We start from the raw sequence: 23,636 nt of genomic DNA, 5'->3' as shown, positions 1-23,636 counted from the left end.
TCTTTTCTTACTCCAGTCTAGGTGGTTTTAGGTTGTTTGGAAATTTCACACATACTGTCCCAAAGGATTGAAGCAACTTTCAATGTTTAAGGAGAGGCAGGTAGGGCTGAGTGCCTGCAGTTTAGTCTGTTCAGGACAGTCATGAAGATTATGCACGAAGGAGTCATCTCCCATAACGTATGTTGCTTCAAGGGTGCAGCCCTCCAGATACACAGGAAACGGCTCAGGGCCATGATGAGAAATGAGTTGAAGACACATACACTGACAGGTAAGTGCCAGTAGAAGAATGTCGCATTTGGCGTTGGCCTAGGTTCGGTTCTCCAGCTGTAAAATGGGGGTAAAAGCACGTCTGTGACTCAGAGGAGTATTGTGAAGGGCTCAGATATTACAGTAACGGGGGCTATGTGAATAAAAGAGAGGTGTGGGGGGAGGGACAAGAGGATGGATGGATAGCACTCAGCAAGGGGTTATAGTAAAAACAGCTGTTCAAGACCATGTGAGCTAGGAAAGCAGCGGGTCTTGAAAGATCTCCTGCAGGCCATGCCTTTGATGTGCACTCCTCTCTTCTTGTATGTGAGGTGGCCCCATCCAATCCCCTGCATTCATGGTTTGCTCTTTATATTACTCCCCCTGCTGAGTCTAGCCCAGCGTTCAGCAACTTTTGGTCAAATGACTCAACTCTAATAAGTGATAAGACACCAAAAGTGTGTTATTTTTAGAACCTCGACCATTTGTAATGCTCTCACAAACCGTGGAATGTGTCTTCATTTGCCTCACTTGGAGCCTAACCCAAAGCCACTGAAGTCAGCGGAAAGATTCTCATTCGTTCTGACGGGCTTTGGATCAGGCCCTAATTTCCCATTCTCTTTTCCCCAAATCTTCTCTTTATTCTGTCATTTTGTACTCTGAGCATGAGACGTTGCAGCGTCCTTCCTGATGTTGATGGAAACTGCAGCCAATCAACACTTCTCATGGCCTAACCATTTATGAATTTTATGCTCCCTCCTGGTCCCTAATTTAATCCCCTGTTGCTTGGTTAATTCACAGAAAAATTAAATATAGGCATACATGTCCTCATTTTCTATTGATATACATCTCTGAGTGAGGCCAAACTCTGGAAGCAACTCAGTTCCTGCAGGTTCTGTAAGGTTTAGCATGTCTCTCGGGCTGGAGCTAGTGCTGTGCAAATAATAGAGATGTCTGCAAGAAAAGACCAGTTTTAGCTTGCCTGCTAATGCACTGCTAAGCATTACTCCTTTACAGCTGGGAACCAACTGAAAAGCATAACTGCTGCCTGGGAGCGGTTATTAGTAGCCAAGATAGCATGTAGATTCTGGGATTCCTAATCCTTGACCTAATGACAAAACCCATCATTTCTGCTTTAATACTTACAAACCTTGCAATTAGGCAATGAGGGAGTGGAGCACCACAAAATGGAGGAGGAGCAACAATACTGGCATTTTCAAGAAATGCCATAAATGATCCATTTTTTTCTCCCCAGACCAGACCCCTCACACCACCTATTTATGTCCTGTTTTATTTCTACCAAGATTCTTCTCTTGGAATCCCATGATCTGCCACTGATGATAGTGGTTTGGTAAATCTGAGAGACTTACCTGGGTCAAAGAATATGATTGCTTTGAGGCACGCATACTCATTGTCATCAACCTGGATGTCACGTAAGGGCTTTACCAACTCATCCAGGATTCGAATGGCTACGCGAGCAATTTCCAGTTCTGGGCAGTGCATTGGAATGATGAAATCATTTCCTGAGGAGATGAAAAAACATCAGTATCAGCTATTTACACCAGTTCTTTGGACATGGTGCGTTACCAAATGACTCATTTCTTCAGACTCCGACAGCCATATTTTCAGAATGCAGCACATGATTGTGTGTATAATTTGCACATGCAATTTCATGTTCAAATTCAGAATTGACATGGGCAAATAACTAATTAGATGCATTTGTGTGCTTAATTACCCAACTTGTGCATGCAGTCGCCATAACTATTCATGCAAATCCTGTTATACCTGTCTGTGCATCTGGCCACAAGAATATTGTAACTCATAGATAAGGCTAAGATTTTGTCATAGATATTTTTAGTAAAGGTCACAGACAAAAAAGAAAAATTCACAGCAGCCGTGACCTGTCTGTGACTTTTACTAAAAATATGGTGACAAAATAGGGATCTGTGAGTCCTCACACTGTCTGAAGCAGGGCAGCTGCGGAGGGACTAGGAGCTGCCTGCAGCAGCTGGGGGCTGCAGGGTACCACTGCTGTCTGCAGCTCTGGGATCCTCCTCTGTCTATGAGGGTCGGGAGCTGTGGGGTGCCCCTGCCTCCCCTGGCAGCTGGGAGCTGCAGGGTACCCCTGCCGCCCACAGCTCCAGGGGGCCCCTGGCAGCTGGGAGCTAGGGGATTCCACCTCCACCCTGGGCAGCTGGGAGCTCAGTGGTTCCCCCACCGCCCCTAGTGGCCCGGAGCTCTGGGTTTCCCCCACCACCCCCAGCAGCCCAGACCTTGGGGAGATTCCACCAACACTCCAGGTGCCCTGGAGCACAAGGGGTTCTCCCACAGCTCTTGGTGACCAGGAGCTGTGGCGGCAGCCAGAGGCAGCAGAGGTACCCCACAGTTCCCTGCCCCCGTGGGTGGTGGGAGACCCTGCAGCTCCTGACTAGCGCAGGCTGAAGTCATGGAGGTTGCTGGAAGTCACGGATTCTATGACTTCCATGACTAAATTGTAGCCTTATTCAGGTATAATTTTTTGTAGAACTATTTGACCCAAGTTTGGCCAACATAATGTTGTTGAGACCAACTTTTCCCCCCCATCTGCAGTGGATAATCTTGACTGTTTTTAGATGATAGAAGAAAACACCATCTTAAATTACAAGGAAATATCTATCTAATCTAAATTTGATCTAATCTCTCTTCAGTATTTCTAAGGGACGATCACCTTAATTTCTAGGCATCAATGTCTAAAGGGATGTCTACATCACAAAGTGACAGGGTGATGGTAGCATGGTATGCATACCTGTGTCAGCTGTAATTTAGCTAGCACAGGTAACAACAGCAGTATAGCACGTGTTAGCAAGCAAAGTACTTATCCAGGGACCTTAGGAGGCTTGGACTCTGGTTGCTAGCCTGTGTGGAAACTGGTACCACTACGTCTACACTGCTATTGTTACTTGTGCTAGCTAGATTAAAAATGATATGGGTAGGCCTACCCACGCTGCAACCACACCTTCCCTTTGCAGTGTGGACAGAGCCAAAATGCCGAGTAGAGTTGTGATCGTTCAGTATGCATTAGCAGAGGTAACATTTACATGCTGTCTCTAACTAAAGCATCATTTTAATTTTCTAACTATTCCAACTGAAGCACAAATACATTGAACCAAAACTCAAGGACTCCAAGACCTATGTATGAGTCTCCCCATCTGGTCTGGAGATAAGGAGTAATCTCTTGTCTCTGCAGTATTTCTCCCCTGGCTTTTTCCTTGAGCCAGTACCAAACTATCCATGTGTCTGAGGATCTATGCAGTGGGAGTTCTATGGGGCCAAGAGGATGCACATCATCTCTCCACTGGCTCTGTGGACTTTCCCTGGCAGGACAGTACAGCGCTGGGCAGTAATGATCCTCCTTAAAGAGGGCTCCTATGGAAACTACTGACTGTGGAAGTCCTATCAGAGCAGCTCTCTTGGAGTACCAATGCTGTTAGGCAACGTAGGGTAGCTGGTCTCCTGCTGATCCTTCAGTATCTCTGCAGATCCTGGTAATACATGGGGTCTGGGAACCAGCCTCATGACCTGTTTGTCACCCCGTCAGTGGATCATGGGGAAGAAAGCACCTCACAGAGAACGTCATGGAGATTTTCTCACCCTTAGTCCCATGGATTTTTCCTTGGGATGCAAAGATGAGACCCTGAATTTAAGGGGTGACAATTACAGTCTTTAAGTACCTACTTGGGGAACAAATATTTAATAATGTGCTCTTCAATCTATCAGAGGAAGGTATATCAGGATCCAATGGCTGGAAGTTGAAGTTAGACAAATTCAGACTGAAAATAAAGCATACGTTTTGAGCAGTGACAGTAATTAATCATTGGAGCAATTTACCAAGGATCATAGTGGATTCTCCATCACGGACAATTTTTAAATCAAGATTGGATGTGTTTCTAAAAGCTCGGCTTTAGGAATTATTTTGGGGAAGTTCTATGGCCTGTGCTATACAGGAGGTCAGACTAGATGGTCACAATGGTCCCTTCTGGCTGCGGAATCTATGAATTAGATACTCAGAGGCATAAACCTAACTGAGAGCAAAGCATGCAGGTTTCTTCCTCCAAACTCATTGTAAGACTGCCCTCCAGTGTCCCAAAGCTGAGTTGTGCCTAAATTTAAACCTGAAGGGAAGTAAAATCCAGTAGTTTTATATCCACGTACTAGCAGTGCTATGGAAGCAGAGGGCTGGAAGGTGCATGTCTGCATGTAATCTGCTGTCGTGTAACTGAAGTTATCAGGTCAACGGGCAACAGTTTGGTTTGTATTTATTTTTTTTCTTAGTCATAACAAAAAAATGTCATTCTAGCAGCCTAAGCTATCAGTACAGTTTGTTGGCTAAAATACAGTGACAATCTTGCCTATTTATATATTGTCTGACATCCAGAAAGTTCCCCAACCTCTTTGCTCTACAAACAGATGTACAGGCTCTATGGAGAGAGGACTTTATCCACCATGGCAGTGCGGCCACCTCTGGAGAAAAGTAGCAACAATTTAACAGCATAAAGCATAACAGGTGAAATATATCTTAGCTAGCGGAATGCAAGGGGAATTGCAGATGGGTAGGATACATAATAATTATCCAGCATGTAAATCTGTGAAAACTTCAAAACAAGAATAAATTATATTATTTTACCTAATAATAGAAAATCTGTATATGGTATTGATCGTTTAGCAACTCCCAGGAGTAGGTGCTCTCCTGCATGGGCTCTTAGCAAGACAACCTGCAGAGTATAGGGGAGAAACAGAGCGTGTTACACATCAACAGCAGACAGAGGAACAGTCGGGTGATTGATGTGTAGAAAATGGGGGAAATTCTGCTTTCATTTAAATCAGTGCAAATCTGGAATAGCTCCACTGTAGTCAATTGAATTACTCCTGGGATAATTGAGAGCAAAATCTGACACTAACTTGACTATACTTTGACTCTTTAGATGTTAGAAGCATTACATTTACAGAACATAAAAGCAAAACTCATTTTCAAAGCAAAAACAAAGGAGAACATGTTTTATTTGATAGTGCCCTGGAAAGAGTGACTATTGTACCCTTCTACCAGCAGATGATGGTAGAAAAAATACAACCTCCCTTTTGACCCATCATTCCCAGTGCTGGCTCAGCTGATCATATGCAATATTTCTCTTGTCTTCAGTGGGTGGCAATCATTTCTAATTCATTAGTAATAACAAAATCTGACCCTTTAAAATTCCACTTCTCCTGCAAGGAACTTCTTGCTCTACATGGTGAATTCTATTGACTATCACTTAGTTCGATGTTAACGGGCAGGGACTATGTGTTTATATTAAATAAATACATTAAATATAAACGGATTGAGGGAGTGACAGACACAGAGCCCTATTTCACCTGGTCATCCAGTGGAAGTTCACAGAATGCTGGGATATACTTCGCCCACTCCACAAGGGCTAAAAGCTGCTGTTTCATGGACTCACACACATCATTGATGGTGGCAACCTTCTTCATGGCAACATCAGCACTGTGCACTGGACTCAGAGCTGAGTACTGAAAGAAAAACAAAGCAGAATTTGTATGTAAAACAGGCTTAAGTGTTGCTTTGTTGAACAAAATGCCCGGTCAAGTAGAGTGTAATAAGTGTTTCCTACATATCACAGGATTTATGGTTAACACGGGGTTTCTATTAAGCCATTAATTTTGTCCTATCTCAAATATAACTTTTTTGTCATTCACAATGATTTGCAGAGAACTGTATGTTTGATCCAGTGTTGAACATCGACGCAAGAATGTTTACAGTCTCCACTGGGTGGTGCTGTGTCACAACAGAGGCTTAGTGACTTGAGCAGCTAATTGTCAGTGTGTTTTACAACCGACTCGTCTGACTTGACGAAGGGATTTTCTTTCTTTTGATCAAAAGCACAGGATCTGAGCACCCTGCCAATTATTTAATATGGCAGACCCAAAGAAGCAGCTCAGTCAGCTCACCCAACTTTCCCAATCAGCAGTTTGTTATAAAATACATGCATCACCATGCATCAATCTCCCTATCTCTTTTCAAAGGTCAGTGGCAACAAATGGGCCTAGCTGTGTTAACTGAGGACTTGTTCAGGCCTCGCAAGCCAGAGTGTGAATTTACAATGTGCCAGCTTGTCACCCAGTAATATTTCTTGTGGGCACTGCTGCAGCCTACTAAACATTCCACGGTGCCCTTTGATGAGTACGTTATCACACTTCAGATTCACACCCGGGCCCTAACGTCACCTGTAGACAAGCCCTGAAGGCGACGCTTTCTAGTGCATGTTGTGAATGCAGCAATTCTTGAAGAAGTGAAAACATTTTTATACGTAAAGAAAATCTGCACCATATGTCTGGAAGAAAAGGACCATTTGTATTGAAAATTAAAAGGATGCCCTTAACTGTTGTTGTTTTCTTAAATCAAACTGCACCTTGGAGCATGTGGTAAGGGATTAGAAAAGGAGGGAGGAGAAGATGATAGGAGCGTTGAGTTTAAATCTTTGCTCTTCTACTATTATCCTAATAATGCTCTTACATTTGCAGATCTTGCATTTATACTGAGGGAAGCCTAGGTTCCTAACAAGTTATATATGCACCTACAGGAATTTCTTCATGCAGCATTGAAATGCAGCCACCTCTGGGGTGAAACAAAGCAAATGAAGTGGACAGCAAGACAATGCAGCATTTTAGGCTAAGGAGCGAAGAAGACTACTGTATCCTGCTGGACCACCAGGGGGAATTGGTAGGTAGAATGTAACTGCTCAGACCTTTAGCCAGGACATACATGCTAGGGTCCAGATCCTCAAAGCAATTTAGGCTTCCTGATTTCAATGGAAGTTAGGACCCTAACTACCTTTGTGGATCTGACCTAGTTGCCCAATTCTTGCAATAGTTGCAATGGGATCGTTAATGTCTTCAAGTTGGCAGGAATTTAGTTTTGTGTCTCATCTGAAATATGGCACCTCCAGTAGCACAACACCCCCTATAATGGTGCTTGGGCACTGGTTCAGCAATGACCCAGAGTGAACATGAGAAAATCATTAATATTTGCTTCCTGTTGCAATAGTTGTTCCATCTAAGTGCCATCCAAGGACTGAGTAGACTCATTCTTGCTTAGCTGGACAAGTTCACAGTCCGAAGTGGCCATAAAACCCTTCTAATAATGATTGTCAATGTGTTTCATACCTGCTGTGCCATAGCCTCAGCCTGGGTCAGTACAGTGATTGACAGGGATCCATTGTCCTCATAGCTACTCCTGCGAATGCTAATCCTGTCCCGTTCATTCTGCACAGCTTCAAAGAGAGAAAGAACGACAGTCATGTGATGAGTTAGAGATTGCCGTTCCCTGTCATCACTGGTGACGGCTATTTACTATCATCGAGAACTCTGCAATTTGCTAGTTGTTTTATGAATCAATAAAGACATACTATTCAAACGGTCAAGAGTTTAAGTAGAGAGACAAGGTGGATGAGAAAATATCTTTTATTGGACCACTCTCTCACCGACAAACAGTATTACATCACTCACCTTTCCTCTCTAATATCCTGGGATCAGCACGGCTACCACAACACTGCATACAGCAATTTAAATAGTTATTTTAATGTTTGTAACAATTTTATGAGTATGTTGCATAGGGGGAAAAAACATTACCAGATGCAATGGTTTCTCCAATGAGTGTTCCAGCATGTCCTACCTGTAGGAGAGCACATGTGTAACAATGCCCTTCAGTTTCAGGGCCTACTTCTGCTACTAAATCCATATGGACAGACCCTTGCACCCACATGGAGTAGTTCCAGTGGTATTTATTATTTGCATTATGGTAGAACCTAGAGTCTCCCACTGAGATTGGAGCCCCATTGAGTTAGATGCTATACAGACCCACAGTAAGAGACAACCCCCCCGCCTTAAATAGCTCTCAATCTAAATAGATGATAGAAAATAGTCAAGGGTGGAAAGGAAAATAGGGGTATAGAGAGATGACACGACTTCCCCAAGATCACCCTGCAGGTCAGTGGAAGAGCCAGGAATAGAAACTTGTGTACCTGGGTCCCATTGTCTCCAAACTATCCCCAAAGTGTTTCACAGAGTCAACCGTTTGTCTCTCTCACCTGCAGAAGCTGGTCCAATAAAAGATATTGCCTCTCCCACCTTATCTCATACAAATCAGAGCAGAAGTGGGTGGGAAATCAGAGGCAGGGAGAAAAGATAAGGCCAAGAGTTGACAACATGAAGAAATACAGGCAGGCGGGTCCATAAGCCAAGAGCTGCAGAGAAGACGGCTCATGAAGTAAGAGTGGCAAGCAAGAGTAAGAAAGGATGGTGCCAGATGAGCAAAGCAAGCTGGCAAAAGTGCAGAGAGAGAGATTAAGAGCCTCATACAAAGGCTGAATAAGTCAATGGGAATCTTTTCATTGATTTCAATGGCCTGTAGATCAGGCTATAAGCCCATGCGATTTGATGCAGAAACGCCATGGAACATTTGAAAATCTGGGAAGAGACTTCTGAATGGGACCCTGAAATGAATAGGAAGTTGTCTGAGGTTTGTGTGATGTGGTCACATTTCTCAGTGCTTTGTACCCCATCACCCTATTGCCATACTCACACCACGGAAGAAATGTTGTGTGATGTGCCTATGGAGCATTTCTTTATTTCTATCCTGTTCTGTACACAGTCTTATCCACACTCATCACAGTAGTATCTGAGCTTCTTCCAGCAGTGCATTAAGAAATGTGGCTACATCTCTGCCACATATTATTTGTTTTCTCATCCTCTCCCCAGCGTGAGAAGCGTGTGCAGTGGAGTATCTTGTTTTGGTAGGTGGTTTTTGTTGTTGTTTTAATACAAAGATGTGGTGCTCTGTGTTTGGTAGAGAAGGCAAGATCAAAGAAGTGTGCCTTGCACTTGGAGCAGAAAGCAGTGAGGTCTGTGATGGTCCTTAAAGGGTAAGAACTTGGCCATGTTCCTCTAGTTGCACATGTGACAATTGAAAATCCAGTCTGGACCTCTGCATCAGGAGAATCCAGCAACAATTGTACTGTATTTCCTGGTACTGGGACTTGGTCTCCAGAATGATTTCCCAGTGATGGGCTTGGGGTTGAGGAAGAGCAGCAATCATCTCTATGAACACTGCATTAAAGAAACCCATGGATTCTGTAACCCACCCCGTAAAAGACCAGCAAACTTGTTCATGGTGCTGATCATTCCGTAGCAGAGATCACTCCTACTCAGTGGGCTATCTACCAAAAGAGGATGCTGGTGCCTAACTAAGGAAGTAAATAAAGAAAAGATTTATTTCAAATTCTGGTTAAAGGACACACACAAATGATCACTGCAAGAACATTTCAAAGCATCCCATTAATAACAGCAACATAATTCCCCTTTGGAAACTTTCTTCCCTTCGTACACAAGGGGAAACAATTCCCAGGTCATAAATTGTCAGACATTCAGCAACTTGTTCAGACACTTGCGAAAGTTTCTCAGTTGAGAAAGTAACACACTGTCTGCCAGGATTTTCTTTCTAGACAGACAGACAAACCCACTCTCAGCTGCTGGATAAAATTGCACTGACCTTTCAGCTCTGGCCTCTACTACTCAGTGTGCTGCAAAAGAAAATGAATGGACTGATACCTGGCTTTACAACCGAAAGCAGTAAGAAAATCAAAACTGGCCTTGGATGGGGTTCTTTGATTCATAGAGTGTTCTGCTAGCACTGATTTTATCGCAGCCTCACAGCTTTGGGTCCGCACTGTTTAATAGTGCAGAACAAGGAGCAATGGTCTCAATTTGCAGTGGGGGAGTTTAGCTTGGATATTAGGAAAATCTTTTTCACTAGGAGGGTGGTGAAGCACTGGAATGGGTTACCTAGGGAGGTGGTGGAATCTCCTTCCTTAGAGATTTTTAAGGTCAGGCTTGACAAATCCCTGGCTGGGATGATTTAATTGGGGATTGGTCCTGCTTTAAGCAGGGGGTTGGACTAGATGATCTCCTGAGGTCCCTTCCAACCCTGATATTCTATGATTCTAAGCATCAAATCTCCAGTGGGAAGAGCTACTGCCTTCAATGACAGCAGCCAAACACCACAGAGGAATCCTGTTTATAATGCTGAGCGTCATACTCTGCTCACACAGAGAAACCCAAGTGCTTGCTTGGCTGACATTTTATCATCCCAGGTGCCTACTGAATATTTAATTATTTATGCAAAGAGAAAGAACTCCAACGGGAGCACTTGAGAAAGCCTGAGGCTATAGCCCGATGGGTAGGGTGCTCCTCTGGAACGTGAGAGACCTGAGTGAAAGTCTCTGCAGATGAGACATTTGTGTTTAGATCTTCCACTCGCCAGGTGAGTTGGCTCTTCTGGAAGGGTCTCATGTTTTTTCATGAAAAATTTCAAATGGGCTTGGTTCCTTCCAATGAGGGAGGAAATCAAATTCTGAAACTTCAACATTTTTCATATAATGGAATTTTTCTGGTCAGCCCTAGATTCAGTTGAAAATTGCCATTCTTGTTTTCAAAATGGAATTTTCACCCTCTGGCGGTTGGTTCATAAGGCTCATTTGCCAAACCGGGGGTAACTTCTTTGAAATAATTTATTTGCAAATACATTTTTCCCACTGCTCAGCCAGACTTAGCAACTCTTGAACCTTGACCTTTGTTAAGCACATTGGGATACAATTTGTTTACAGGATGCTCTGCAAAATAAAATGCTCTAACTGTAGGGGATTTGACTATTAAATAAAAGCCCAGCCAATGAAAAAAAACAAACTCCTCTTTCTTTGCAAACAGAAACTAACTGTGAAAAAGGTCTGTTCTGCTCTGAGCAGAAAGCAGGTAAAGTAATAACAGAGTAACAAGTGGCTTTGCTGAGAATTACAACTCCCTTTAATTTCTGCATCAGTTTAGCCTGCTGAACTCTGCTCACACACTATGGACTTGCTGCAGCGACGAATGATCAGTGCAATAAGCATATCTGAGGAAAGATGCTGAGCAAAGACTCAATGCTATCCTGACAGTTCATACATTTTGGCACAGAACGGCTCAGCAATTCAATCCGTGGTTTCTTAAAGCTCAGGGAGTAGCACATATCAATAGTACAGTGCATCTCTACCTACTCCTACGTACATGTTTGAAATCAAAACTCCCTTTGGTTACATACCAGGATGACTAAGATGGGCAGACTAGGTTTAACGCTAGTAAGCAAGGCTTGTGCTGCAGTTCTTAATATAATATATTAACCCCCTTGAACATTGCAAGTTTATATTATATAACTATATGTTGTAAACTCCCTGGGACAGGCTCTTTTTTGTCATATGTATGGACAGTGGCTAGCATAACAGGAATGTTCTTTAGGACTCCCAGGAGCTGCTGCAATGCAAATATTAAATAACAATATTGTACCCAACCGTGTTCTCCTAATTATCCCTTTAATCATCCATTTAAAAAGTACCAGTATTCTAAGGATTAGCTGAATGGCACTTGAATAAAATGGCAGAATTCATGAAGATTTTTCATCAGCCTATGGAAAGAGTTGTTCTTTCCTATTTATCTTATTTACTTTGTTGTCTTTTTTTTTTTTTTTTTTTGGAGGGGCTTGGGGGGGTGGGGCATTTCAAAAGGTTTTGCTTAAAAGCCACTCATGTCCTTAAAATACCAGCCCGTTTAGGAGCAGCTAGGTGTAGACTAAGATGTATCAGAGTGGCTGAGTGGCAGAGTGACAAGCCTTTGAAATGTATTTAGGTGCCTAACTCCCATTGGCACCTTTGAGGATCTGGGCCATAGTGACCAAATGTTTCCCTCCATTTGCCAGCCTGAGTCAAACGAGTATGGGGATTTCTTCCTTTTAGGAAAAAAAATGACTGGTGCTTTTATGGGGGGTCTTAATGTGGAGACCGAAGACCAGGAGTGGCCTTTGAGATGGGCGATACGGGTGCCCGCCCAAGTGGGTGCCGTGCACAGGATTTCCCAGCTGGGCTGATGGAGGCAGCAGGGAAGGCAGGCGAGCAGCAGTGTGGGGGAGCAGGGAAGACGACCAGCCTTGGCTCCAGGTGACTCCTCCGGAGCAAGGGTTCCCCCCTTCTGCTCTGCTTCACATGTACAGCCGCTGCTGTTCCTATGTTCCCTTACTCCCACACCCAGTCTTCTTCCTGGAGTTGCCCCTGGCCACTGTGAACTGGGAGCATCCTCCTGGCTGCTCTGCAGAGGGGGGCTGATGGTGGGGTGTCCCTCTCCCCTGCACCCGTGTATCCAATTTCCACTAAGCTGGGGTGACAGGACAGGGGAATCTGTGTGGGCTGCTGCTTCTCTGGGTCCAGAGCTGCTGGCAGCGGCTTGTGTCTGAATAAGCCTAGTTCAGGCTTCTAGTGCTCAGTGCTTTCTTAAAGAGACAGTGCACTCACCCACTCAGGCACACACACACACTCCCCTCAAGACAACACACTCCTTCACACAGTCCCCCCAACACACACATCAGGGCTCCCTGTATCCAGGTCACTTCTCACCTGGGCTGTTCTGAAGCATCAGGAGCTGCTGCTCTCCTGCCACAGGGAAAGTGACCTGTATGCAGGAAGCCCTGACATCTGCTCCTTGCTAACTCTCTCTCACAGCCCCCTAGGGCTGCATGGGGTGGAGGAGCAGCAGTCCAGTGTGGGAGCAAGCAGCAATGTCAGCTGCTGTGTGCGTCCAGGTCAGGTTCCCCATGTGGGTGCAGGAGGGGGATGCAAGGTTTAGGGGAAAAGGGGTCACAGTACAGGGATTAGGGGCTCAGGGGGGAGGTGCAGGGGGAGGAGTGAAAGGGGCACAGTGCAGGGGGTACGAGCTCAGGGGCGAGGTGCTGGGGGGTAGGAGTGAAGGGGGCACAGTGCAGGGGGTAGGAGTGAAAGGGGCACAGTGCAGGGGTTAGGGGCTCAGTGGGGAGGTGCAGGAAGTAGGAGTGAAGGGGTGTAGCGATTAGGGGTGCAGAAGGGGGAGCAGGCATTAGGGGCAAAGGGGGCACAATGCAGGGGATAGGGAGGAAGGCAGAGTGGAGCACGTGGGAAGCCTTTGGGGGCCAGGGGCAATGGGGGGGTGCCATTTTACCTAAGGCCAGCCCTGCCAAAGACTGAGTAGATATGGAGACCAAATTCCCTTGGAGGTGGCTAAAGTACTTTGGTGGAAAGGAAGTGCAGGCTGCCCAAGATGTACCTGGGCTGCAGAGAAGTCTTCAGGCTCCAGGGCACATTTCACAGACAGTAAATTCATATTAAGGAAAATATTATACTATGAAAAGAAACAGTATCTCCCTCCAGACCCTCCTCGATGTGGAAGAAAGCTGCTGTTACTGGTTGTTTTCCAGCCTTGTCATGAGACTGGAGATTCCAGAACTCACATCAGCTTCTTACTGCCAAGTGGAAACTGGGTACATCTTGAAGGCCTTGCATCAAGGCTTAAATTCAGCTAGAGCCATCAGGAGCAGAGCTCCTGTAAATATTGTCAAACTTGCGGGAGCCCTGCTGTGCCCCACGGGCTAAAGTCCCAAATCCCATTGTACTCCGCAGGGTGAAAGCCCTGAGGCTCCAGGAGGTACTAGGGGAGAATTTATGCCCTGCCTTGCAGCATTTGTCAGTACAGAGAGAAGATGGGGCACTTGATAGAGCCACTTGCCTGCCCTCCTGACCCAACTATATTAAGAGCCAAGAAGATGAAAGGAGCCTATCAGTGACAGGATAAATATTTTCTGTCATCTACCCTGTTCAGAAATACAGTGTTTGGTTCTAGAGCATTTGAATTTGCAGTGTAGGTCTTCCCCCTTTTGGGGGGCAGGGGATAACAGCATACACTGCATGATTCCCATGCAAGAGAGTCATTGGAATATTGTGTAATGCTTAGGTACTGTGTGTACATATCCCTTCTAAGACCTGGACCCCTCAGTAACATGGGGAGCACCTTCTCTTTTTAAAAAAATGATAATACCTATTTCTTAGATGGGGCTTTTCATCAGTCGATCTGCGCAATCTTTAACGCATTTCTCCTCACAACCCCCTTGGGAGGGAGGGAAGCATTATTATCCCCATTGTACAGATAAGGGACTGAGGTCCAGAGAGGCTAAGTGTCCCAAGCTCACACAGAACATCCATGGGAGAACAGAGGATTGAGCCCAAGTCCCTCACATCCCAAACCCGTGCCCAACCACTGGGCCATCCTTTCCCCTTCAAAGACTACCGTATTCTACCATAGGGGGTTGTTGCCATTTCTGTCCAACCCTGGGCTGTTCTTATCTAAAGGCAGATGTGAGAAGATCAGATGCTCCAAAGCCTGGCTTTTATAATTGTATTGCAGCTGTAGGATACCTACACTTGAGTTACACCTAAACGTTATTGCCCATTCACAGGTGTTTCAGGAAAAGTCAGCACTGATTGCAGCACGCAGAAGAAATCTCACTGTCCACCGTCTTTGCATGCCAGTCATGAAATCAACTGGAAACAAGCTTTGCTGAATTTTACACTACAATCGGTAAGGAACTTTTTGCAGCCATCAAACGTGGGGCTTGACCCTGGAAATCCGACTCACCCATGTAGCCCTGTTGTGTTGAATGGACCTTCTTATGTGAATAATGATTATACATGTGAAGAGGGTTGGAGGATTGGGCTATATAACCAAACCCCACCATTTATTTTATAGAGGTCCCATAAAGCTAAATAAACCCATTAATATTCCCATAATGATCAGCTCCCTTTAAAAGAACTGAGTTATTCCTTGTTTATCTCACACAAATTTCCAATATAGCTTTTATGGCACATATTTCAGTACTTCCCGCACACACTGATAAGGTCTATCTTCTAGTGTAAGTGGATGGTACAGAATGACTTTCTCAAGGTGATTTTGTTGTTATCACTAAAAGTACCTAAGAAGCCATGGCATAACACATCTAACATAGTTAATATTTTACATACCATGAAATCAAGCGATTGCTACATGATAACTGCATTGCGATATTTATTATGCTTGTAAAAGTAGGGAAGAGGTCAATCTGAAAGGCTGCATGTGGCTGTGATGGCTGAAAGCCCGGTATGCTGAAAAATGGATGGCCCCAGCAACCCAAACATCATGCTTGGAATTTGCATTGGAGTGGGCAGACTTGTACAAAGGGCCAAATCCAATGCACTATCCCACAGCCACCGGTAGCCTATTGTTTCCTGGAGACGTTTGTTCAACAGTTAGGGCAAGACTCAGGTACTCCAAGACCACAAATTTACTTGCCCCTTGAATAGTTGCTCAAGACACATTTCAAAATAACTCTGACCAGCTGTAATCATTTCCCAGCCGGCTAGACGAATGGAAAAAGCATAAGAGCAGAGCAGACGTGAAAAGAGACCTCAGATGAGTCATAGACAGACCTCCTGACCTAAATGAGAAATGCAATTCCCTCAAGATCCCGGAGGGGAATTCCACAGCTCAGGCCCGGTGGTTGAACAATGCCTGCCCAAACCGTTCCTGACTAATATAATGACTGACACTCCAGCAGACCAACCTGTGCTGACTCTAACAGCCAAGCAGGAATATGGGGTGAGGTCTCTATATTGTGTGGTGTTAGTGTCTGAACCCATGTTGTCACACTCATCCCATGAAAGCTTCACTTCTTGTCAGACTTTACTAGACTCTCTCATTAATCCCTGTCTATCACCCTGCAATTATAATATCAACTAACCCACAGGCAAAGTGATAGGGTGGAATAGACAACTCTTGTTTTACAGCCAAAGAACAAAGGAATAGTGTATTGGGGAATGGGCAACGCTGTAGTCTCATTTGGGTTTCCTTCAGCCCACTACTTATCCAAAAGAGCTCTGCCACCTATGCTTGCCCCTGTCAGAGTCCATCAGTGCACACAGTGCTGCCTGGAATGGAAGTCTCTGCTGCAGACACAGCAGAAAGAGAAGCCAACCTTCTGATGGCTGCAGCTGCTGAGTGATGAAAGGAAGGGTATGTCCAGAACTTTTCTATAATGAGGAGAGAGGGAAGGAACCTTGCCTTGGGTCCCTGATTACTGCTTAACCCTGTGTCCCTGAAGAGACAAACAGGGAATTTGTTATAGCTACAACCAACCTGGCATGTTTGAACTATCCTGACTGAGGAAAGCACAAATCAAACTAAATACGTTCTCCATCTGACACAGAAGAGAGAGCTTAAATTATTAGAGCCGCCCTGGACCTTTCTTCCATCAGGAGCACATTGAACGTGCTGGCCAGTCAGAGCCCAGGCAGATTGCAAAGCGTTGCACCTATTGGGCTCCTGAATAAATAGTGCTGTGTTCGTCATCCATGTAGTGGAATTACAGTAAACAGACTTTATTTACCAAACCTTTCTGTCCTTGCTCCATTGCCACACAGACTAGAACGGGGAACAGAATACATGAGTCATGAATGTGCACCAACCTGAAATCCAATAAATAAAAGTGTCAACACTGATTCCACCTCAGCAGCAGCAAACCCATCACTTTCCATAGAAGTTTAGGCAAAACCTCTCGTTTAATAACCATCCGTCCAAGTTAATTGTTCTATAACAGTCAGTGTCCTCATTTAGCATTACCATTCTTGAAATGATCTCAATAAGCCAACTGGAGGTCCTGAAGCAAGTGCGTGTGCATGTGTGTGCAGATTGACAATTATGAGTTACACAATAATTAATCTGGCAAGGAGATCTGGTGACATCTGGTGAGCACAGAGCTTTCACAATCTTCTGATCCACAGTAACAAATTGACCCTTTCTGTTGCCTAGGCTGAGGAGAAGAGTCTGATTTTTCAAAAGGCCTGAACCCAGCTTCTGATGTTGTACGTGTAATTTTGCACCTGCAACTAAACTGCACTATCCATGTAACTGCCTGCTTTCTGAGTACGGTGGGGAATAGAAGACACATGAATGCATTTGGCTGTGTCTGCAATTATTTGTGGGAGCCAAATTATGGCCATAGAATCTGAACTTGTTTCAAAATCAGGCAGAAAAGATTTGAAAACTACAGCTAAGAACCAAGTTATGAATGTTTTGAACCACTAAGCAAAAAAGCCCTGGATACCTGCCTAGAAAAAGAAATTGAAGTGAATAATAATAATAATAATATATATTCATTTGATCTCAACACCTAATCATATCCCATTCTCCTGTGTAAATTCCACCAGTGACCTGAGAACTCTTTCCCTTTGTGAGCAACCTCAGAGCAATTCTCCACTACAAACATTCAACTAGTGTCCTGAAAACCTCTAAGCATGCTCTATTCTCCTCTCTGTCACTTGGATCTGCAGCCTGAAAACTTCTAATCACATTCTGTTATCTCCAGCCAATTCTACCAATGAGCTAAGAATATTGAATGCCTTTCAACTAACCATCCCTTTCAACTAACCAACCTATATATCCTGCTGCATTCTCCTAAACCAGTTCATCCAGCAACCTGAGAATGACTGGTCACCTTCTAGACTCTCACATCCGTTCCTTGAATTACTTGAAACTTGTAATCTCTCCCAAACCACTCAGTAACACGTTCACAGCCCCAGCTCTCAGGAATCAAAATTAAGAGAAGAGGTAGACTCTTCTTCAGGGTTAAAGGCCCGTTAAATAAAAAGTGAACAATTAGGAAACAACAAAAGGACGGTTAAAAGTAAGGAAAAATGGTTATATCCCAGTGCCTTTGCCTCACAATTTCGGATGCTGCTTACTCTAGGTCATTAATGTGTGTTATTAAAATGTACTTAATATTATACAGGTTTTTAAAATAGTGCTCTATTGTCAGAGATTCTACAGTAGGATTTTCAAAAGTGCTCAATTTTGGCCTAATTTTGCTCTGTTTGATGTCAATGAGACTTTTAACATTTACTAATTCTTTAAGCCTCATTCTTTCGTTTGAAGTATACGCTCATTTTGGGCGTCTTTCAGGTGAGATATAAACCCAAGATCAGAAATCCAATAACACTTTTCACAAAAACAGGTGCAGCCTTAGGCTCTGGCAAATGCCAGTTTGGATAACAACATCCTGGTTCTCTAAATCCCGAATTCCAGTTTGTCAAAACCAGATCTGCCTGGGAAATAAGATTGGGTTTGATGAATTTCTCAACTTGCTAAAATGTCAAGAAATACCATTTTGAAATTTTCAGAATCTTTCATGTTGACATTTTAAAAATGTCAAATTCCAGTTTTTGCGGTTTGAAATGACTTTTAAATTAAAAATTTAATCTAATTAGTCCAGAAAAAGTTGAAATCAAACACTCATTACATTTTATATGTAGCGGGGTGGTTACCCCGCTTCTGCCCTAAGGGGGTTAAAGCAGCCCTGGAGAGGACTGTGGAGGAGAAATGCTAGACTGGTTGGGGGAAGCAGCCACAGGTGAGGCCACACCCCAATCAGGCCACAGCACGCCCTATAAGAGGGCTGAGGTCCAGAGACTGAAAAAGGCATTCTCTCTAGCTTTGTGAGAGAGATGGACCTGGCTGCCTGGGAAGCTGAGGAGGGTAGAGCAGTGCTGGGAAAGGGCAGGGAGAACTGGGGAGCTCCAGCCTAGCAAAGGCCCAGGCTGCAGGCCTAGTTAAGGGCCCACAAAGGGGTAGCGGGGCTGCAGAGAGGCAGCCCAGAGATAGGCAGAGACAGCTGGTCCAACCCCCCTTGCTGATTATGAGTGGTTTATAGACTGAAATCCGCCCCAGGGAGTAGGGGCTAGATGGTGACTGGCAGTAGCCACTGAGGCAAGGTGGTGATAGAGGGTTGGGGGTTCTCCTGGGTGGGGAGACCCAGAGTGTGGGTTACTGCCAGGGCAGAACCCTGACATAGATGGGCACTGGGGTCAACAGCAGGCAAGACACTGGCCTGCAGAGGGCACTCAGCACTGGAAAAGCTAATTCCCTGCATGACCAGCAGGAGGCGCCACAGAGCTGAGTCATCCCCCCGCCACCTTACAGATAAATAAAAAACATCTTGAAATTATTAAAACCAAACATTTCAATTGACCCAAACCAAAGAAAATAGATGTATGTGTTGGTTCGTGAATATTTTTGAGATTTTGACTTATGTCTGATTTTAGACAGGGAAAAAAATCTGAACTCAAAAATGTTTTGCCGGATGGAAAAAACTGTTCCCACCCAGCTCTATTATTGTACTCCAGACCTAACATGCCAGGTTATTGATGAGTTTCATCAAGATGAAAACATTTTAGGAACACAAAGTTTCTAGGATTGCACCTGAATGTATTCAGCAGTAGGTGTGGCAGTGGTGATCATACTCTGTAGTGATGATGACACAGCCTTGTATCGGTATAGATCAGGGTTTCTCAAACAGGGGTTGCCGCTTATGTAGGGAAAGCCCCTGGAGATCTGAGCCGCAATCGGCTGGACCTGCGGACAGGGCAGGTGAACAAACTGGCCCGGCCCACCAGGGGCTTTACCTACACAAGCAGCGTCCCCTGTTTGAGAAACCCTGGTATAGATTATTCACTCTTAAGATATTTGATAAAGAATATGATATTTTACTTCAGCTGCGCAACCAAACAGCCTGAGATTTCACATGTGTTTAGTGTGTAGGCAGGCAAAGAACCCGGTCAAAGTGAGAGTGGAATCAATCAGAGCTAAAAGTAACCCTTGCCCAATAGTTTACAATCTAGGTACAGAAGTATCACCAGCAATGTCTCATCAACCAGGTGATAGATGATCAGGTGCCAGAGATACCATAGTAAATAGCAAGGCAGTGTTTTTCATAGTGTAACTCAGGTAAAGTAGCTGTTCAAGGCTTTCAAGCAGCATCTCACCTGAAGCATTTTCCTAATCTATGACAGCATTTTGGTACAAAGGTCTTTCCTGCCAATTGATGCTGCTTAGACACATCACAATTCCCCAGTTATCTCTTCACTTGTGAACCAGTTGGAAATGTGTCAGAGTGCATCTGATAATATTTGATAGAACAAGCTGCAGTTAAATGGGCAGTCTCCAAGGAGAGGCAGAGCATAACGGCAATATTAATGAGGGCCTTCGTCCTGTTCCAAGAAAGTCAATAGCAGCTTCACCAGCAATTTCAAAGGGAGCATGATCAAGACCTAATTGTTGTGAGAGCTATGAGGGACATGTTGGTGCTGCATGTAAACAGGAGCAGTTCTGGACCTATATTAGATAATACTTAGTCCTGGACTAGATGACCTCTTGAGGTCCCTTCCAGTCCTATGATTCTATGATTCTCCAGCTCTCCTAATTCCAGGTTAATACAGGGCTAGTATCACAATCATAGAGTTATAGTTATAGACCAAAAAGGACTACAAGCTCATCAGTTAATTAAATCTCAAAACACTCCTCTGAATCAGGCAAGTATTTTTGTCGGAAAATGCAGACTCATTAAAAGCAAAACTCTTCATGAAACAGTGTCAGGTTTGACGAAACACCACACTCAAGACTATTTTGGTTAAAATGGTTTCATAATTGTTGAAACATCCCAGTTTGGACAATCTTCAACCAGAGAGACAAAGTGGGTGAGGTAATATCTTCTATTGAAACAACTTCTGTGGGTGAAAGAGATGAGCTTTCAAGCTATTCAGAGCTCTGTTCCACTTCTGAGAAGGTCACAGCTAAAGCCAGGATGGAACAGATTATCTAGCATAAGTAGTTAACACATATTGCAGGAGACCATTCAAGGTGAAGTGGCCAATTAACGCCTCTGCAGTCATAGGACAAAAAGGGGGATTTGAGGGGTACAAATTGGTGTAATAAACTATAAATCTAGTAAAAAGAACAGGAGTATTTGTGGCACCTTAGAGACTAATACATTTATTTGGGCATAAGCTTTTGTGGGCTTCATTGAATGAAGTGGTTTTTTTTAGCCCAAGAAAACTTATGCCCAAATAAATATGTTAGCCTCTAAGGTGCCACAAGTACTCCTGTTCTTTTTGCTGATACAGACTAACATGGCTACCACTCTGAAACATATAAATCTAGTGTCTTTATGAAGACTGTGAATTAGAGTATCTAGCAAAGCTGTGAATTTTAACTCCCAGACTCATCTTTTGAAGGTGTTGTGCAGGTTTCCTTTGAGAAGGACAGAGATCGTAAATGGGGTGATTATCTTGTGAAAAGTGTTTGTCCACTGGTGGTCTGATGTCACCCACCTTGTCTGTCTAATAGCCTAGGACCAAAAACAGCTAATGCAGTCAACAATATTGAACCAGGAATTTTCTTTTCCTTTTTTTTTCTTTTTTTTTTTTTTTCAGAGTCAATTCTCTTGGGATAGGAAAACTGTTTCCCACCCAGTCCTAAAGAAAGCCACATTGTGGTAGACGCAGAGGAAGAGAATCCTTGCCCTGAGGAGACTTTAGTCTTGATAGATAAGACAAAAGGTGGGATGGGAAATAGAGGCTCAGGTGTGGAAATGCCTTGCTCAAAGTCACAGAGTACAACCAGGGATAGAATCCAAGTACCCTGTGCTTCTCTAGAACTTTCCTTGACCATAGGACTACACTCCCACCGTAGTATGTTATGGAGGATGCCCTACAAAGTTCATATGTACAGTTAATTCACTGTACTGTACAATGAATTAACAGGAAAGAAGCAAAGGGTCTAAACATGCATTTAGAAAAATAAATACTAAAAGGACTTTCTGCTTCAAGAGAAGGATCATGGCTCTACATTGAATTCTTTTTTTAAAATGAAAATATACTTATCTCATAGAACTAGAAGGGATGGTCATTGAGTCCAGTCCCCTGCCTTCCAACAGGACCAAGAACTGTCCCTTACTGATTTTTGCCCCAGATCCCTAAATGGCCCCCTCAAGTATTGAACTCACGACCCCAGCTGGGTTTAGCAGGTCAATGCTCAAACCACTGAGCTATTGCTCCCCCCAGCTGCTAAAAAAAGTAATGGGCTTTCTGCAGCAAGACAGCAATAAAGTGCTCACTGATTCATGGGGAACCATCTGCTTCTGCTCTGTAAATGGAAACTCAATTGTGACATTTACTGCTGCAGGGATAGGGTGGGAGACAGCACATAGCTTTGAAATGACAGAGGACACAAAACCTTACAGCACCTACCTTCTTTCTTCATCCCAGCCCTGAAACACTTCTTCAGCCGGCAGTACCTGCATTGGTTTCTCTTGTCTTTGTCTATCACGCACTGTCTGCTGAACCTGAAGAAAGCAGAGCAAACGTTGAGGAAAGTCCTGTAAATTATTATTAGTGTATTACAGTAGCACTTAGAAGCCCCAGACCAGATCAGAATCTCATTGTGCTTCAAGCTGCAGTGAAATACAGCCCCTGTCCTGAAGAGTTTATAATCTAAGGGCGATTATAATCCAATGCATCTGTGTCACTGTAGTGTGCCTGGAGAAGACACTATGCTGATGGGAGAGTGCTTTCCTTTCGGCATAATTACTCCACCTCAGCGAGAAGCAGAAGCTACTTGGCGGGAGACATAGTGCCGGTCTGGACAGCACAAAACTTGCATCGTTTTGGGCGGAGAGGGAAATGGGACATTTTCACACCCCTGAGCAACATAAATCATATTGACTTAGGCTGTAGTGTAGACTTGCCCTAAGTAGACAAGGCAGACAGATAATAAGTGAGAGGGGAAACAGTGACCTCCGGCAAGCTGCTTCCCCTCTAGCAGACTCCTAGGCTACTGTCCTAGCCGCTCGACCATAAGTAAACAGGGCAGCAGGTTGAAAATTTAAGTTATTGAGCTACAATCAGTATAGAAGGGGAAGGCAGCCACTCTCTCTACCACAGAATTATAGCCTGAAATTAAAGCACAACAGTAATGCCATCGTTCCTACATGGAACGTGACTTCTGTTGTAGGTAGTGCTGGTCAGAAATTCTATGACCGCATGGTATTGGGGGTGGGGGGCAGAGGGCTTGGAAAATGCTGAAAGTGCATCGAAATGCATCGAAAGTGAAATGTTTAGTGAAAATGTGATGATTTTGACAAAATTTCATTGGGGGGGGAAATGGAATTAAGCTTTCTGATAAGTTTGAGATGTTCTGTTTTGACTTTTTTGGAATTGAATGTTTCAAGTTTTCCTTTTTGAAACAACTCTGTGTGTCAAAGTTTTCTTTTATATGATATAATAGAACAGGTTTTTCTTCTGCTGAAAATTTTGGCAAAAATAAAAGCTCTGCAGGCTGGGAACTGTCTTTTACCATGTCCTTTGTTCTGTCTTGTCTATAGATGGTCTTGGTGACGGGAAGAAGTGTGTGCTAGGAGTTCCTTCTCATAGTGCACCACGGGAGATATAGTCTCGCCAGGGAGCCCTGCCCATATGGGAGAATAGGAATCAGGGAGTCATAGAGTTTAAGGCCAGAAGGGACCATCAGATCATCTAGTCTATAAAATACAGGAAATTCAGGCCTCCAACACTTGCCACTAAACCCAACAATTGAAATTAGACCACAGAATT

General features: G+C 44.0%; 1 protein-coding gene across 1 annotated transcript in view; it reads right to left on the bottom strand.

Annotated features, from left to right (window-relative positions):
• LOC116832791 (hepatocyte nuclear factor 4-beta-like) overlaps positions 1 to 23,636 on the bottom strand; it is a 39,385-nt gene that overhangs the window by 5,170 nt on the left and 10,579 nt on the right. The window contains exons 3-7 of the mRNA XM_075073614.1: positions 22,275 to 22,369; positions 7,444 to 7,550; positions 5,635 to 5,790; positions 4,910 to 4,997; positions 1,617 to 1,769 (exon numbers count right to left, since the gene is read on the bottom strand). Coding sequence (XP_074929715.1) covers positions 1,617 to 1,769; positions 4,910 to 4,997; positions 5,635 to 5,790; positions 7,444 to 7,550; positions 22,275 to 22,369 — 599 coding nt within the window. The remainder of the gene's footprint in view (positions 1 to 1,616; positions 1,770 to 4,909; positions 4,998 to 5,634; positions 5,791 to 7,443; positions 7,551 to 22,274; positions 22,370 to 23,636) is intronic.

This window comes from Chelonoidis abingdonii, chromosome 19 (genome assembly GCF_003597395.2).
Source record: "Chelonoidis abingdonii isolate Lonesome George chromosome 19, CheloAbing_2.0, whole genome shotgun sequence".
NCBI lineage: Eukaryota > Metazoa > Chordata > Testudines > Testudinidae > Chelonoidis > Chelonoidis abingdonii.
The sequence above is the reverse complement of the archived record's forward strand: the minus strand, read 5'-3'. Positions and strand labels throughout refer to the sequence as shown.